Source organism: Bidens hawaiensis, unplaced genomic scaffold (genome assembly GCF_021521415.1).
Source record: "Bidens hawaiensis isolate Kalapana, Puna unplaced genomic scaffold, B.hawaiensis_p1.1 tig00002977_1, whole genome shotgun sequence".
Lineage (NCBI taxonomy): Eukaryota > Viridiplantae > Streptophyta > Magnoliopsida > Asterales > Asteraceae > Bidens > Bidens hawaiensis.
This window is the reverse complement of record NW_027491160.1, coordinates 1,270,208-1,287,842: the sequence shown is the minus strand read 5'-3', so window position 1 is coordinate 1,287,842 and position 17,635 is coordinate 1,270,208. Positions and strand designations below refer to the sequence as shown.

The window sequence follows — 17,635 nt, the reverse complement described above, 5'->3', positions numbered from 1 at the left end:
TTAAACATTCTAACCAAAACGAACACCTTTAAACGTTCAAATAAAATTACGATCGGCAAAAATATTCTGAGTGTAACAAATCAATCGAACGTTCAGTTCTTTATTAGCCAACTTCAATTAAAAAGTTGCCATTCAACTAATACATTCAAGTAATACTTTCAAATAATACATTCAACTAATACGTTCAAGTAATACGTTCAATTACCCTCAATGAATACTCTAAAACTAGTACATTCAACTAATACATTCAAGTAATACTTTCAAGTAATGCATTCAACTAATACTTTCAAGTAATAAGTTCAATTACCCTCAATTAATACTCTTAAACTAATACGTTCAGGTAATAAGTTCAAGTAATGCGTTTAATTCCCCTCAATTAATTCTCTTAAACTAATACATTCAGGTAATACGTTCTGACAAAAAACGAACACCTTTAAACGTTCTAACAAAAAACGAACACCTTTAAACGTTCAAGTTAAATGTCCTGACAAAAAACGAACACCTTTAAACGTTCAAGTTAAACGTTCTGACCAATAACGAACACCTTTAAGCGTTCAAGTTTAGAAATTCATAACAAAAAAGTTTAGAAGTTCTGTTTAGAAGTTCCGATCAAAAATTTTTAGAAGTTCGGTTTAGAAGTTCGGTTTAGAAGTTCAAAACCCTAATCAGAGCTCATATATGAAATTAAACGTTCTACACAAACCTTTAAACGTTCAGAAGCTCATATATGAAATTAAACTATATGTAACATGAAATTGAACATTGAAATCACTTCATATAATCTCGTAATCATCAAGAAATCATCAATCAACCATCGATTTAATCATTGATTTCATCATATGAACAAATCTGGAACGTATTTAGACTTCTATCAGTTGAAATCAATTTTCAAATTTTCAGTTCAATTGAAGTGAAAACTGCAATGGAGTCAGCGACGATGGTTGAATAATCGTAATGGTTAATTGGGATGAAAACGAATTGAAAGAATTACAATATTGCCATCGCGTGTTTTTGAAATCAACGGTGTGAGAGTGTCGCGTACGTAATGTACGATAAGAGATTATTATATTTGATCTTTTATCTATATATATGGGATGGATTATGCGAGAAGTAGATTTCAACCATTGATATTCTATAATCAATGGCTTGAAATGAAGAACGGCATTTTTGTAAATATCACAATACTGTTATAACATTTATAATATAAAAAGGGCAAAGTCGTCTTATAAGTGTAGGATTAAATAAAGGAAGCGTATGTTTCCAAAATTTTCGCTTAAGATCACCTCTCTCCTTTCGTCCATCAAAATCCTTTTTAACAAATAATATTCACAAAATCTTTAATTCTTACAATTTAATTGGCTGGCGTATAAGAAAGGATTCCCTTCATCGTTGATTTTCTTCATGTTCTTGACCAAAGAAATTGTGCGTTATGCGAATACGAATCCACATAAATAAAGATGACGAATGACACATAAAATACGTGCAACGAAAATTAATTAATAATTATATATATATATATATATGCTTAAGTTCATGCGAGAAATGATCTTAATATGGACCACTAGTTTATTATAGGCTTTAAATGTTTAAAAATAAATGACAAAGTTTTAATGGCAACATTAAAAATCTTCTCTCTTCATTTAATACAACCAATAAACATTAATTTCTCTCCAATTAACATAAATAAATCAATATATAAAAAAATCATCTATTTTATAATTTATTCTCTTCTTTCTTTGATGTTTTATCCTACCGAGATACAATTTAATCATACACTACAATTTCTTTATATGTATAAACAATTTTTCCAACTCAATATAATGAGTAACTTTTTTTAATAGTCATCAGTACATATTTCTTTCCTCAGTTGACAAAACTATAAAAACCATTGTGATGAATAATTCAAAAAAATATATATCATACGCATGCGTCCATTAAATATCAAAAATAAGATATATGAGTTACATAAGTTATAAAGCGTACACTAGTTTTAGGCACAAAACACGCATAACATACACAAAAACATATCTACGTATGAATATCAACATCTACAATTATATAAACTACATAAAATTACATGTATCCTACATGTAGACATTAAATTTAATAAAAAATATACAACCTATGCAAAAACATATAGCCTACATTTGTGTTTTTGCATAACAAAACATATAATGTACACATAAATATCTAACATACATATGAATTTCGGCATCAACAAGTATATATAAGCTATACAAAAATATATATCATCTACACATGTGTATGTTAAAATACAACATCCAAATGTTTTTGTTAATATTAAATACACATGTGTAGGTTTTGTCAGTTTCGTGTAGGTTATATATAATTGTTAATACTGAAATACAAGTGTAGGTTTATGTTTTTATGTAGGGTGTATATTTTTGTGTGTGTGTGTGAGAGAGAGAGAGTAGGTTGCGTGTTGTTTTGTAGCTTATATGTTTTCTTATGCTTAGAATAAGTGTAGTTACATTTTTTTGTATAGGATTGCAGGTAGAATGTTTTTTGTTATACAAGCGTGTGTAGGATATTTATTTTATATTATTCATCATATTGTAAGTATGTGTTAGTTTATGTAGATATATTAATTGAGAAAAAATATGGATTGATGGTCATGAATAAAATCACATGTTGGTGGATATAGATATATTGAGTTAAAAGAAATTATAATATATGAATAATTGTATTTGTGTAGGATAAATAATCAAGAGAAAAGATAAATATATTACAAAATAGATGGATTTTTTATATTCTTTTAAATATTTTAGTTTGATTGGTTATGTTAATTGGAAAGAGAAATTAATATATTTATTAGTTGTATTAATTGAAGAGAGAAGGTTTGTAATATTGTCATTAATACCTTTTTATTTATTTTTAAACATTTAAAATCTATAATAAACTAGTGGTCCATATTAATATTCTCGCACTTCTCGCAACAAAATGACTTCTTGCCTGAATCATCCGCTATTTATCTATGTGTGTGTGTGTGTGTGTGTGTGTAAGGGAGAGATCTTTTGAGAACCATGTTAAGTTCTAAGAACTTAAGAACTCCATTCTAGATTTCTAGGCCATGCATCTAATTTAATGGATTGAAATATGTGGTTGTGATTAAATCTGACAAAAAAGTCAAAGTAAGAGAGAGAATAAAGATGTAAGTGGTTACACTAACTTTTACGTCCGTTACACATGTGTAAAAAGTTGACTCGGTGCATAAAAAATTCTATAATTTTTTTTTACGTTTATGTAACCTACATATATTACGCATGTGTAAAAAAATTCAAAAAAAAAATCGTTATACTGAGTTTTTTCGAGTTCTTAAAACTCAAACGGGTTCTCATTTGAAATATCCTCCATATATATATATATATATATACAAAATCAAAATTTTAAAATGGGTCGGGTTTTCGGGTTTAAAAAGTAACAAATGTTACATGACTTTTCGGCATTTTTTTAACGAGAAAGACGGGGGAAACATTTTGGTTTTTTAAACTTTTTTCGTTTTTTATTTATATTTTAAATTATGATTTTTTATAATTTTGTTTTAAATTTTTTTATAGGTTTTTTGTGTGGTCACAAATCCTTCTCACACCTTTTGTTTTTGTCTCCCTTTGCATTTTAATTTTTCCCTTGTTTGAAACTAGAACCAAATCAGATCTTTTATTATTAATATTTTCAAACATGAAAAACAAAGTTGTTTTAGGTTTGTATTTATAATTCAAAAAAGTATAGATGTCAATCGTGTCGGGTTGACAAGTTTGGTTTGTATTTAACCCAGATTTTCATTCACAAAAACATCATCCATAACCACACACCCTTAGAATCATGTTACTAGAACACACCTGTTTAACCTATTTATTTAAATAAGTCAAACGTGTAGTAATTGAGTTGTAAATGTGTTGATCGAGTTCATGGGTTATACAAATTTGGTAAAGCGGGTAGTCAACCTGTTTAATTAAAAGGTTGTCGGTGATTAACAAACCATGCTAAACAGGTCAACCCGTGAATGACCAATTTAATAAATGCATTAGATATGACAACCCCAATCATGATTATTTTCATGACATGTTGTGGGTTATGTAAGAAATTGTCACCCCTAAAAACCCTCAATGGTAAACAGGGACCAAAGTGATTCATGTTGATCAACCTGTCATTCCCACTCCTTTTAGTTCGTACTTGGTGAACAACCCTGGTGGATCAATAATACACATATAGCAATACAATGAATAGGGTTCAGTTGGTTTTGATTTTTTCGGTTTTACTATTTAGGCTTGATAATTTTGAATCGGAAAAAAAATAGCTCAAAAGAATGAATTTGAGAGTGAAATTTCAGGCCTAAGTTATTTTGTTAATTAATAATCAACTTATTGTTACACATTTGAGACTTCAATTTTTGGCAACACCATTTATTAATCATATATTCGGGTTTTTAGCTTTGTTTGGTTCCAATTGGGTCGGTTTGGTTTTTTAAGTTTGAAAATTTTGAAACGGAGAAAAATAGCTCAAAACAATGAATTTGGGAGTGAAATTTCAGGTGTAAATTATTTTGTTAATTAATATTAATTTATTGTTACATATTTGAGCCTTCAAATTTGTGGCAAGACCGTTTATTAATTTCTATATTCGGGTTTTTGGTTTGCTTTGGTTTCAATTGGGTCTGTTTAGGTTTTTCAGTTCTTGATTAATGCAAACTGAAACCGAACCAAAAAGTTGGTTTTCTTAAAAACATATAATCAAACAATTGGATTCTCATTTGGTTTGTTTATTTTGGTTCAGTTACTTTGATCATCTTGGTTTCATGCACGTCCTTAAATACATTGCAATAGTTCCATTTGACAATTCACCATTTATTTTTGGCATATGATACAAATTTTTTCCCATCATCTCGTAGCCATTGGAAACGAGCCGTAGGACTCGATAGATGGAAGCCACTGCTCTTGCATCATCATTCAAGTAATTGTCTTATCAACTTATATTGCTAGACCATACATGGTCTCGGGTACCAGAGAGGATATACACTTTTTATTTAGAGCACCCACAATAAACCATTTTTATGAGAGGTTTTTTTATGCAAAGTGACACCTGCCAACCAATCAGTATCTTACTTTTCTTCCCTAACATTTTAAAAACACTATTTCTCCCACCTCTCACCTAGTCACACTCAAAAACTTGTTTTTGATGTTTTTGTACAAGAACTAATCCTCGCTCTCTCTCTCTCTCTCTCTCTCATCCACATCTCTCTCTCTCTCTCTCTCTAAACCACCCTTAAAATCACATATTGTGTTTGTTCTTAGCATCAATACTGAAATACTGAATAAGCTGTAATTTTAAGATAAAAGGGCCATACGGCTGCGATGGTCGTACCCGGACTAGAGGTGCACAAATCGGGTTCAACTGGAAAACCCGAACCGGTTCGAAACCGGTTTTTTCACACCGGGTTGTAAAATGGCACCGGTTCCAATCAAGAACCGGTTCGGTTCCCGACCCGAACCGATGCCCAGATATGCTAACTTTTAAGAACCGGGTAGGGTATGAACCGGAACCGGTTTTTACGTAAAAACCGGCTCCACAGGTTTTTTTTGAAATTTAAATATCATAGCCATTAGGAACCGGTTCCAACGGCTATATAGCCGTTTTTGACCGTTGGAACCGGTTTTTTAACTATAAATAGGTTATTTTTTTACTCTAAATAGCAAGGTTTGTTTGTGTACTTGTTAAACCACTTCCAAAACTATAAAACACACTCCAAACCACAATTAACCTTAAACCGACAACAAATGGCAACTAATGATGACGTTGTTATGGCACGTTGCAAATATTGCTCGAAGTTTCTTAAAGCAGGGTCCAACTCGACATTACGAAAACATACGAATAAGTATTATCGAGAGAAAAGAAGTTTGGAAGCTAAAAAAACGGAAGTGGGAGAGTCGTCCGGCTCTACAACCCAAAAATAAGTATTCCCGGATTAAAACGACGGACTTTGTTTTTTATGTTTTAGTTGTTATGTTTAGTATCGTTTATGTTTTAATAATGTTTGTAATAGTTATTTTTTAAATAAATAAAATGTTCGTCGTTATTAAAAAAGTAACAAAAATTAATCATGAGTAACAAAAGTAATTATAATAAAACAAATCAAAACTAAATATTAGTTGAACAAGTTACAAATAATTTTACCCAAACAAATAATTACAACTCTTCTTCATCTTCATTCTCGTCTTCACCCTCGTCTTCGTTATCGGAAGAAACCCCGTCCTCCGCCTCCTCATCATGAATATGACGCTCTATTGGTATTTCGTCTTCAAAGTTCGCCTTGTGTTGTACACGATTCACCGCATCCAAATGGTCCTTTAGGCAAATGCAAACCTCTAGAGACTCGGGAGTTAGTTTTGTTCTTCGCATAGATAACACCCTCCCACTAAGAGAAAAAACCGATTCGGAAGCAACCGTTGAGGCTTGTACGGCAAGCAAATCACGAGCCATGGCGGATAGAATGGGAAATTCGTTTTGTTTACCTTTCCACCAAGCCAACAAATCAATATTGCGAATTTCGTCGACCGTTGCGCCCTCAACATAGTTTGCTCCACTATATCGACCAAGTTCGCTACTTGGTGTGTTTCCTCTTTGCCTCTTAGATGCCGATTCACGAATCCCATTCATCAAGTTTATAAGTGGGTCATTGCACGGCCTACTAGTTGTTTTTTTCACAAAAGACGATCTCGTGCTTGGACCATACATTTGAAAATAATGGTCATAAAGGTCTTGAAGGTTTTTGTTGAACTTGTCCTTCGCTTCCGTCGACAACTTCGGGTCAATCTCGTGCATACCTAAGTTGTCGAATATTTCCTCAATCGTTGTTTCAACCCCATTAACATTCCAATAGGGGTTTAATGCGGCGACACAAGTAAAGACCGGCGGTATGTTTTCAAAATATTTTATGAACTTTTCTTTCATCACCGCAACAATATTTTCGAAGAGTTTGTTCTTCTCCGCAAAGCTTTTAAAAACACAAGATATATAGTACAATTCTTGCAAAACCCAACAACTAGTAGGGTAATAGACTCCCGATAATTTTGTTGTTGACCTTTTGAACACGTCAAGATACTCCAACAAATAACCGACTTGGACCCAAACACTTTCCGGAAACATATCGGCCTCGCGTTCTTCAACAAGATTGTTATGAAAAGCTTGTAAAGTTTGGCGTTGGGCAAAAGCACACTTTAACATATGACAAGTTGAGTTCCAACGGGTTGGAACGTCCCAATTCGGCCCCAAATACTTTCTTTCAACCGACTTGCAATAGTTCTTATATTCAAGATGTCTTCTTTTACCACTTTTGAAGACATCTTGTAACATAAGTCTAAAGTATTTTAAATCATCACAAATGTTTTCATTGTCAAGACCTATTTGAACAACCAAGTTGATGATATGTGCAACACATCGGACATGAAAAAAATCCCCGAAACAAGGTGGTGAATATTTAATTATAAATTTTTCAGCCGCCTTAGTATTGTTTGAAGCGTTGTCAAACGAAATCGAAAATATTTTATTTCTCAAGTTGTAAGTCGTTATAACTTCATCAAGTAATTCAAACAATTTTTCGGCGGTATGTGGGAACGGGAAGTTTTCTAAAGCGATGGTGCGTTTCATCAATTGCCATGTCACCGGATCAGCCCAATGAGCGGTGACACATATGTGTGATTCGGGCAACCCGTGTGGTGCCGACCAAACATCGGTAGTTAAACTAACCATGGCTTCTAAAGAATGAAAAGACTCGATTAACTCTTTTTTAGCACACTCCCACAACCTGATACAATGACGTCTTAAGGTAGTACGACTTACATGTGTGTATCTCGGTTGTTGAGTTTCGCGAATCAACGACGTCAACTCCGGGTCATCAAAGTGGTTAAACGGCAAACCTCGTTGAATAACGAACTTTGCCATTCTATCTTGAACTTGAGTCGTGTTGTAACGAAATAGTGTACCATCTTTACCCAAGTCAATTTGATCGGTCGCGCCAATCCCTTTCAACGCCTTGCAATATGGCTTCTCGATGTGCTTTCTCAAAGTAGAGTTGGAATCGTGCTTTAATATTGAACCACATAGTTTGCAACGAGCCTTTTGATAACCTTCGTCATCCACAATCAAATCCCAATTCTTCCATATGTCTTGGTTGCGGTTATGGTTGACTACCGTAACAACCCTTGGGTCCTCCGTAACAGGAACGGGGGCAACAAAAACACTCTTCTTAGCCTTCTTGTTAGTTTTTTTGATGGGTGCCATAATAATATTTAGTTGGATGGTCGGGTAACGGAACGGGTTTGCTAAAGGAGTAGTATTTTAGTTTGTTTTTGAATTTGGTGGTGAAATTAGTGGTGGAAAACAAGTTATATATAGTTTTGGGCATCAAAAACCGGTTCCAACGGCTATATTACCGTTGGAACCGGTTCCAACGGCTACTTTGACTTTTGTTTGACTCTTCAAAAAAAACCCGCCGGAACCGGTTTTTCCGGGTACGAGCCGAACCGGTTACAATTAAGAACCGGGTAGGAACCGGGTTGGAACTGATACTACCATACAAATATGAGAACCGGGTACGATTTTCGGGTACAAAAATACCCAAACCGGATATTGTACCAACCGGGTTGGAACTGGAACCGGTTCCGGTTCGGTTCCACCAGTTAGGTTCCGGAACCGGTTTTTTTGTGCACGTCTAACCCGGACCATAACCTAAAGATGGGAAAATGAGAACAGTATCATTACATTAGGGGGAGCCCGAGTAGTAACAGATTTTAGTGTTTCATGGGTCGGTCTAATAACTGGTTCTGCACAAGACCAGGTCTCTTTGTTTGGAAGCGATGCTCGACACTATAAACATGAAGTCTTGCAAAAGACCAACCTATGATGAGAATATGAAGAAATTGTTACATCACCAGTGGACATTCAAGTGTTTGAAGAGATTCAAAATTTGTTGTATGTATTAACTATTAAATCTGGAAGCAGAGAAAAATAACTGAAAAGAAGAGCAAATTCGAGATCGTCTAAAAGAAATGCTGGTGTTATCATTGGTAAAACGTGAAATCTCTTATAAAACAAGGCAAGTAAAATGAGAGAATCTGCAGTTATGTTATTTTCCCAGTTTTTTTGACTGAATAACGATTTTCCTTTATATTCATTTTACCTGACCCAAACAGGCTTTTGCAACCTCTGTTTGCAGCTTGCATACCCTGCAGCTTCACAGTAGCTATATAATGTTTACATTGGCCTTCTTTAATCTAATACAACATTAATCAAAGTAAGTATGTTAGGAATAATAATAATAATAATAATAATAATAATAATTTAAAAAATCACCATTCATGGAGTCTCTTTTTACTAATCCAAATCAAGAATCATGTGTTGTTCATGTCCGTGAATGTTAGTATGACTATTGAAAAAGCAGTAGCTGAGGAAATCAAATAAAACATTCTAACAAGCATGTGTTCTTTTCACTACCATTCCAATAATACACTACCCAAATTCATGGAAACAATAATTGGGAAAGATAGACATTCTAGTTATAAGGAAAAAGACATGAGGTAAAATGATTTAAAACTTAACCCAGACTAACTAATTCCTTAAATACTGAAGGGCAAACCCATTAACAAGTTACGAAACAAAGCACCTTGAAACTTGTATTGCACCTTAATCTCTATGCCTTGCCTGTATGCTTCAAAATCCTTTTGTTCTTAGCTACACTTTCAAATGTCATTCATAAACCATAAAGTTTGGCTGATTAGCCAAAAGTAGTGTTTCCATGTACTCATACGCATAATATAGACCCACTGATCTATCAATTACAAGATCATTAATCACGAGAGTGTCATATATAGGTTCACCAGTCTTCCGAAATTCGGCTAGTAAAGCATGTCCATTTGGTGTAACAGTGCATAGCTTTGTAAACGATTTTGGAACGCCATCCACCATCATCCATACATCAAAATCCCCATTAACGGGATGTTCATCTTCAACAACAACTATAAGAGATTCCCCTCGTTTATACGAGTACAATTTGCAGCCCATATTAGCAAAACTATCTGGAAGGGTTACTTCTTTAAACTCTTCACTTGTCATATCAAACGAAATAATCATATGCCTAAAACCACCATCAACAGTAATCACATCCTTAGCAAGCCAATAAAAAATCCCATCTATATTTACCTTATCATAGTCATCAAATTGAATTGATTTACGAGGGAGATTTCCATATGACCTTCTCCAAGCCCATGTGCCTAATGTAAAAACCTCAACCTCAGGAGGGTTGCAAGTGACGTTTTCCATACCCTTCGTCTTGTGATGATCAAGAAATGTAATCTTGACAATCTTAGGGTCATTGGTCTCACGACAAACCCCAAAACCTATAGCAGTTCCATATATCCCTTCTCCCACATTAGGCAGGGCAACAGCTATCGCTTTTCTAATAGAAATATTCCAAAGAACAGCCACGTCCGTCCTACGGCCATAGCGATAAATACCGCCATACAAACCCAACAAACCGTGAGAACTGCCGATTATCCTAGGGCGTTTAAGCATCTCAACCATTCGAGGAAGAGTGGGGGATACTTTGTGTTCAGGAAAAGTATGATCATCAGCAACTAAAACATATTTTTCCTCACATTCGTCTCCCCTATAGTCTATTTCAAACAGATCCTCATAGATTACAAGTATATGTTGTACCTGTGTGCGGTGGGAACTGAAATGCATTTTGATAAAATTAGAGCTGTCAATGAGAGACTTCCAAGTTTTGGAGACCGACCGGCATTGAATCAACGATTCGAGAGGAAGACGATTCATGATTTCCAATTGGATTTCAAATCTGACATTTTGAAATGGTTTTAGGGTTTACGAGAGACGAAATGGAAGAACAGAAGATATTGAAAATGGTTAGGTCTATCACCGTAAACTATTTAAATGTTTGGGCTTCTATTTTAATAAGTGTCTTATGGCCCAATATAAATATTAAATAGTACACTATTTAAATGTTTTAACATGTCTAATGAGAACTAAACTAATCGGATAGCAGTACATTTTTTGTTTATCTATAGTTATATAAACCGATAACTCTAATAAGATATACATTTCTTTTTTCAAAATGCCCATTTTGACCCATGACCTATTTTGGTAAGAATCGTTTGACCTAAAGCAAAATGAATCTTTCTTACATTTGTCCGTCTGATTGAATCCATCCTAACCCAAACTCATTCTTAGCAGTTACCTTACCCGAACCGAGCATCCCGTTTTTCTAGTATTAAGCTTGATGATTCTTTTCTTAATAGTCCTCTTATTCAGTAAGTTGTATTATGTTTCCTATATTTGCTAGAATAAGAAAACATTTTAGGTTGGATTAGGGTTGGCTTAACCGTTTTGGAGGCGTAAAGCGAAATTGAGTTCCGGGGACCTTTTCTAGGATTTCATTGCAACATTAAGTAGTGTTTCTTATTTTCAATGGTACTTTCGATATCAATTTAACGTTAGAAAAGGCAAAAAGAATAAACAACAAATCAAGTCTCAAATAAACTAACGAATCAAGTTAAGTGACGTGAAATCAACTACTTACATGGACCGGTCAAACACTATCACAAGTTAATAGGGTATTTAGTTCTCAAATTCATAATAGAATTTTTAATGTCTTTACTCGTCTTGGGTTAAACTATTTAACTCCATGTCAAAGGACACAAGGTGTTGAAACACATTGACAGAACAACTCACTTTTAGCATACATTCCGCACAATAAGAAATGAATTCACATTTCGAATATCATGATGCAAAAACTTGCAATTTAAGATGTTCATTAGAGTTTTCAAATGCTTGTAAAGTAAATAAATAATTTGGGTAGACATATAAGTGTTACACTTTGTTGCTCATCTATTCTTATCATTCGACCACGTAATCGCCCCGAAATTATCTCCATCCAATCCGCCATCAGACTTGATAACTTAACCATTCTTATCATTCGACCGTTCGTTTAACTCTTCTCTCTTTCCCATCAAATGTTGAAATTGCTATTGGCGGAGTTCATTTTCGAAATTGGATTATTATTGTTATGGTTTGTGGGGCAGGTGAAGTTGGGGGGAATTGTAGACGAGATTTATTTAGTTTTGGCAATGTTGTAGCCTATGTTACATAGGAATAATAGATAATCAATGGTTTCGGTTTCATATACGAGGCCTGGTTGTAACGGGTTTGATGATACTTCCCCTGCACCAAAATCATATGGTGTCACGACTGATCCAGAGCCTGTGGTTATTGGTTTCTTCAAGTTGTTTGTTTGACTTGCTGGAATTGCAAAATGTTTCAAACTTAGAGGTTCATAAACCAAAATAATTAACCGGTAATTGAAATAACCAAGCTTTGAAATAACCATGCATTGCTGTCGGTGGGATTTTACTGGACATGATTGATTGATTGAAATAACCATGCTCAAACAGGACCGACGATTTGGTTTTCTTCCTTTTTTTTTTTTTTCAAAAACCAAATTTCCGGTTTTGTTTCTGTTTTGTATGTACCTATAAAGCGAACCAAAAAAAAAACTTTTATTGTTAGTTTATGAATTATATTTTTATAATTATTTTTTTGTAGTTAAATGATTTATAAGAAATTAATAAATTGCGTAACCCAACTGTACAATAATCAGTTCATTATTAATTAACAAAAAATAAATATATAAAACTTGGCCTCGAAGTTTCATGCCGTAATTTGTTATTTTGGGCACAAATGACAAAACCGAAACTGAACCACTTGAACCGAACCCATTGTTAAAACATAAAAATAAAACCAAATACTTAAAAAAACAAACAGTTTCAGGATGCGGTTAGAATTTGAGCCTAAAAACCAACCTACACACATACCTAATGAAGGTACTTTAGTTTGTGAGTTGTTTGTGAAGTTTGAAACCTTTTGTCATTATTGCTGATATGATAGCAGAAGGGCTCCAGTTGGGATTTTAAGATTTATCATGATGGCTAGGCCATAAACGTGTGTGCGGGACATAAAAATTCCTGAATGTGTAAAGAAAAGTGGAGGATTCTTACCGGCGAGTTTTGCTGCCAAATCATTACTTGGCCATGAAGCAAGAATGGCCACCCCTGTTGCTGTAACATCAGGCTGCAGGGAAACCGATCATGAATAAACTTATTTACTTAGGAAATGTTTAATGTATAATATTAACAAAGGAAAATGGGATGCTACAAATCCATTGTAAAAGTCAATGTAGATTGTGTTCACAATATAGAAGACAACATAATGAGGTAATCAAACTTTCAAAGAGGTGAAGCAAGGGTAATCTCGAGCTCAACTTGTTTCCTACTTATTAATTGATTTGTATGTATTCTAATTATAGATTTTATTTATAGCATACAGCATATTATCTAGCTATTTTTATTATAAACAATTGAGAAGCTTTTATGTGTTTGTATAGATCTGAATGTATATAAACTAACACATATTAGTTTGATTGAAATAAAAAAAAATCATATAAATCTAGACGCATCAAGACTCCTACCGACTCAAATAAAAAAAATAAAGGACTCTAACAAAGATCATGTGCAAAAGACATGTTTATTAGTTTGAAATTAAACCTAGAATATCTTTTTGTTCTGCACTTTCAAATGCCATCATACACCATAAGATCAGGTTGATCAAGTAGAAGTAGCGTCTCCATGTAGTTAAACACAACAAACGAACCATGAAATCCCACAATCCCAAGATTATTAATGCGTTTTGAGTTGGGCTCGTAAATAGCAAGTTGTCCACGATCACCTTCTCCTTCTTCAGGAACATCAATTATAAGTTCACCACTCTTCTGAAATCCCATTACTATAGCATCGTCGTTTGGTTTAAAACTGAATAGCTTTGTAAACGATTTTGGAACACCACCCCTCATCATCCATAAATCGTAACCTGAATGTTCATCTTGACCAACCACGACAAGAGACTCCCCTAGTTTAGACAGAGACACAAATTCTAAACTATCAGGAAGAGTTACTTCTGTTAATTCTTCACTTGTCATATCAAATGAAATAATCACAAGCTTGAAGTGACGATCCATAGCAAACCCATCCGAAGCAAGCCAGTAAAAAACTCCATCTACAAATACCTTAGCACCAGGGAGGAAATGAATTGATTCACGAGGAAGATTGCCATAAGACCTTCTCCAAGCCCCTGAGCTCAATGTGAAAACCTCAACCTGAGGAGGTTTGCAAGTGACACTTTCCATACCCTTGATCCAACGGCGATTAACGTAGGTAATCTTGACAATCTTAGGATCATTGGTCTGCCGACAAACCCCAAAACCTACAACAATATGAGCATGCCTTCCCTTATATCAGGCGCGGGCACAACAACAACAACAACTTTTCTAATAGAAGGATTCCAAATCACAACCACGGCCCTTCTAAAGCCATTGCGATAACGGCTGTAGAAACCCAACAGGTCGTGAGAACTGCCAAGTATCGTAGAGCATTCAAGCATTTTAACCAATGGAGGAAGAGTTTTTATAGAAGGTTTATGATGGGGAAAAGCATGATCATCAACAACTGAAACATATCTTTCCTCATAGTCAACTTCATCATCATCATTACTATGCCTTACAAGTGGATCATCGTACTGTTGGACTCGTTATGCCCAAGACACATATTTTTATTGATGTGGCTAGTACGTCATGATCCAAGTCGGGTCATACCCAATAACAAGCTAGACAAACACCTATAATATTCGTTTATGGATGATATGATCATAACAGATGAATATTAACACTTGAGTTATTTAGAAAGGGGTTTCTAAATACAATGTACTTGTGTAGTAAATAAATCATATGGATGATTTATATTTGAAAGAACTTTACATAGTATTATTTAAGTTGGTTAAATAACAATATGTAAACCAAATTACCAAGTATGTCACCTATATGTTTTATAACATATATGGAAAGTTGTATAAACACTAATAATAATAAGAATGAGAAAGGAAGGGCCCCCCATTCTCTTTCACTTCCATTATTATATTATTATCTCCAAGGTAGTGGAGGCATGCAAAGGTTTTTATTGGTGCTAGTGGGTGGTGCCTTATTTTTAAAGACTACTTGTTTTGTTTCTTTCATTTTTTTTCTCTCTAACACACAACAACACAAGTAACATAGGATTTTTCTCTCTTCCTTTTCTCTCTTGGAGGGCCAAGAGCAAGAACACAAAAGGGAACAATAGAGGATAAATCCTCTGCTCGAGCTTCCTCTCTTCCTCTCTTTGGATTCGGCCAAGAGCAAGGGCAAGAAGGAGGTGAAATCAAGTGTAAATCCTAGCTACAAGTGGTGTTTGTTGAAAAGCTTGGGGTATGCTAACTTGAGGAGCTTCATATTCAAGTTCTTGCCTTCTTCATCATCATCTCCTTCCTCTTCCTTGGATTTGAAATGTAGCTTTAACATGCATGTACTTATAGTGACATGCATGTGTTAGATAGTATGTATTTCGTATTTGGATCCGGGTTTGGGTTTTGCATGTGTAAAATTGGTTTTATACATATCAAATTAACAAAATTTAAAACTAATTTCCGCTGTGTTTTTGGTAAAATAGGGATTTTATCACTTTGATAATCTTGTTAAAACCCAAAAATGGTATCAGAGCCGCTTATACGGATGCATGCTTCATTAAACCCAAAAAATTTTCGGGTTTATGGTAGGGTTTTACCATATGGTTGAAAATTTTGGGGGTTTTGGTTACCCCATGGTTTTTCAAAGTTATACTTTACATGCATGTGGTAATCTTGAAAAACTAAGTGATATGGATGATTGATTGTGTTGTTTGGAAAAAACCCGGAACTTTCGGTTTTTGTTTGTTTTGGCCGAAAGTTTCAAGGGTCAAGGGGAACCAATTTTGGGTCATTGTGTTATTGCATATTTGGATATGTAATATATGTTCATAACCTAGCCATGGCCTTGTGTTTGGTTGAATGTTTGTGTTGATTGTTTGTTCATTCAAATGGTTGTTTGTTCATTCGATATGGTTGTAATTTATTTGGGTTGTGTAATCTATTTATTCTTTCAATTGGTTTGTAATAACAAGTAGATTAGATGCATTTCTTTTACTAGAGAAAAATGTATTAGGATATATTTTTGTAAAAGAAGATGCAAAGGAAGAGAGCCCAAATAAAGTGATGGAGACCACAACACGGGGGTAAACACTTAGAGCATAAGGATGCGGGATCAAGTGGGAGTTCACCGACACAAGCTTGTGTCCCTTTGAGTCCCTTAGGAGAGACTTTTTGATACACTTGTCTTCGGTCAACAAGTGTGGTCAACATTAGGAGGCTACGGTTATGAACTTGTGGTTGTGTATATTTTATGCTTGCATGGTTGATTTGCGTTTGTTTATGTTATTGCAATGTGGTTTGCTAAAACAACTTAAAATCAACTAGCATAAAATTGGTTCCTTAGAAATCGTTAGGTAATAAAAATTGGTTTTATTAAAGGCTAATGATTTCATAATAAAATGGGTTTTATTAATAGGAACTTTGAAAATGGGTTTTTCAACTACGTACCATACATTTGAATGCATGCAAATGAAAGGTACATAAAAGTTTTCCAATCTAGAATTTAGAAAACTAAAATCTCTTTTATAAAATAAGTTGAACACCATCCTTTTATACGACACTCGAATCACTTGGGAACTCGGTGTGGGATAAAGGTCACCTAATCGCATTAGAGGAAACTTGTGAGTTGAGGTGGGTTTGCCATATTTGTGCGATAAAGGTCACCTAACCACTTGTATGTGTGAATTCACACGTGTGTGTAAGTAGGACGACTTAAATTGGAAACCATGTGAATAGGATCACCGAAGCATGGCGTACAATGGTGTTTATGGGATTAAACATGCCGACTAAGCATGAGATGCTTAACCGATCCCATAAAACTAGAAGTTGCAAAGGGTTGCAATCGTCAAACGTTGACTACCTTGTTAATTAAATAGTAGGATAAAGGTCACCTAACTACTATTTGAATGTAACGTTGGGTTCTAGATTTTTATCTTTAATTGTCTTGGAGACATAAAAGGGTATTAACGATTAAAATAATTGATATCGAAAATACTAAAATTGAGCTTTGTTATGTTTGTAGATGGCCGCAATCAATAATCCACCTAACGTTATTATTCCACCCGTTAACAACCTATCACTAAGATCCATTCTCGACAAGGATCGTCTAAACTATACCAACTTTATGGATTGGTATCGAAACTTGAGAATCGTTCTCAAGCAAGAAAAGAAATACTATGTATTAGAAGATCCAATTCCCGATGAACCTAGCATTGACGATGCCGAAGACCATAACAATTGGGTTAAGCACAATGAGGATTCGGTGCAAGTTTCTTGCCTCATGTTGGGAACTATGATTCCCGAGATTCAAAAGGATTTTGAACTTCATGGGGTATACGACATGATCACCCAACTTAAGGAAATGTTCCTTACACAAGCTAGGATGGAACGCTTCGAAACGGTTCGAGCGCTTCATGCATGTCGTATGGAGGAAACCCAATCGGTCTCATCTTATGTACTTAAGATGAAAAGCCACATTGATCGTCTCGAGCGCCTTAAT

The 17,635-nt window shown here is 34.5% G+C and overlaps 2 protein-coding genes across 2 annotated transcripts; both read right to left on the bottom strand.

Annotated features, from left to right (window-relative positions):
• Window positions 1–9,762: 9,762 nt before the first annotated feature.
• LOC143621890 (F-box/kelch-repeat protein At3g06240-like) lies at window positions 9,763–10,848 on the bottom strand. The gene has a single exon (XM_077093178.1). The coding sequence runs from the start codon at window positions 10,846–10,848 to the stop codon at window positions 9,763–9,765; it is 1,086 nt and encodes a 361-aa protein (XP_076949293.1).
• Window positions 10,849–13,657: 2,809 nt separating this feature from the next.
• LOC143621889 (F-box/kelch-repeat protein At3g06240-like) lies at window positions 13,658–14,269 on the bottom strand. Its single transcript, XM_077093177.1, has one exon. It carries the CDS (start codon window positions 14,267–14,269, stop codon window positions 13,658–13,660), a length of 612 nt encoding a protein of 203 aa, XP_076949292.1.
• Between the last annotated feature and the right edge of the window lie 3,366 nt (window positions 14,270–17,635).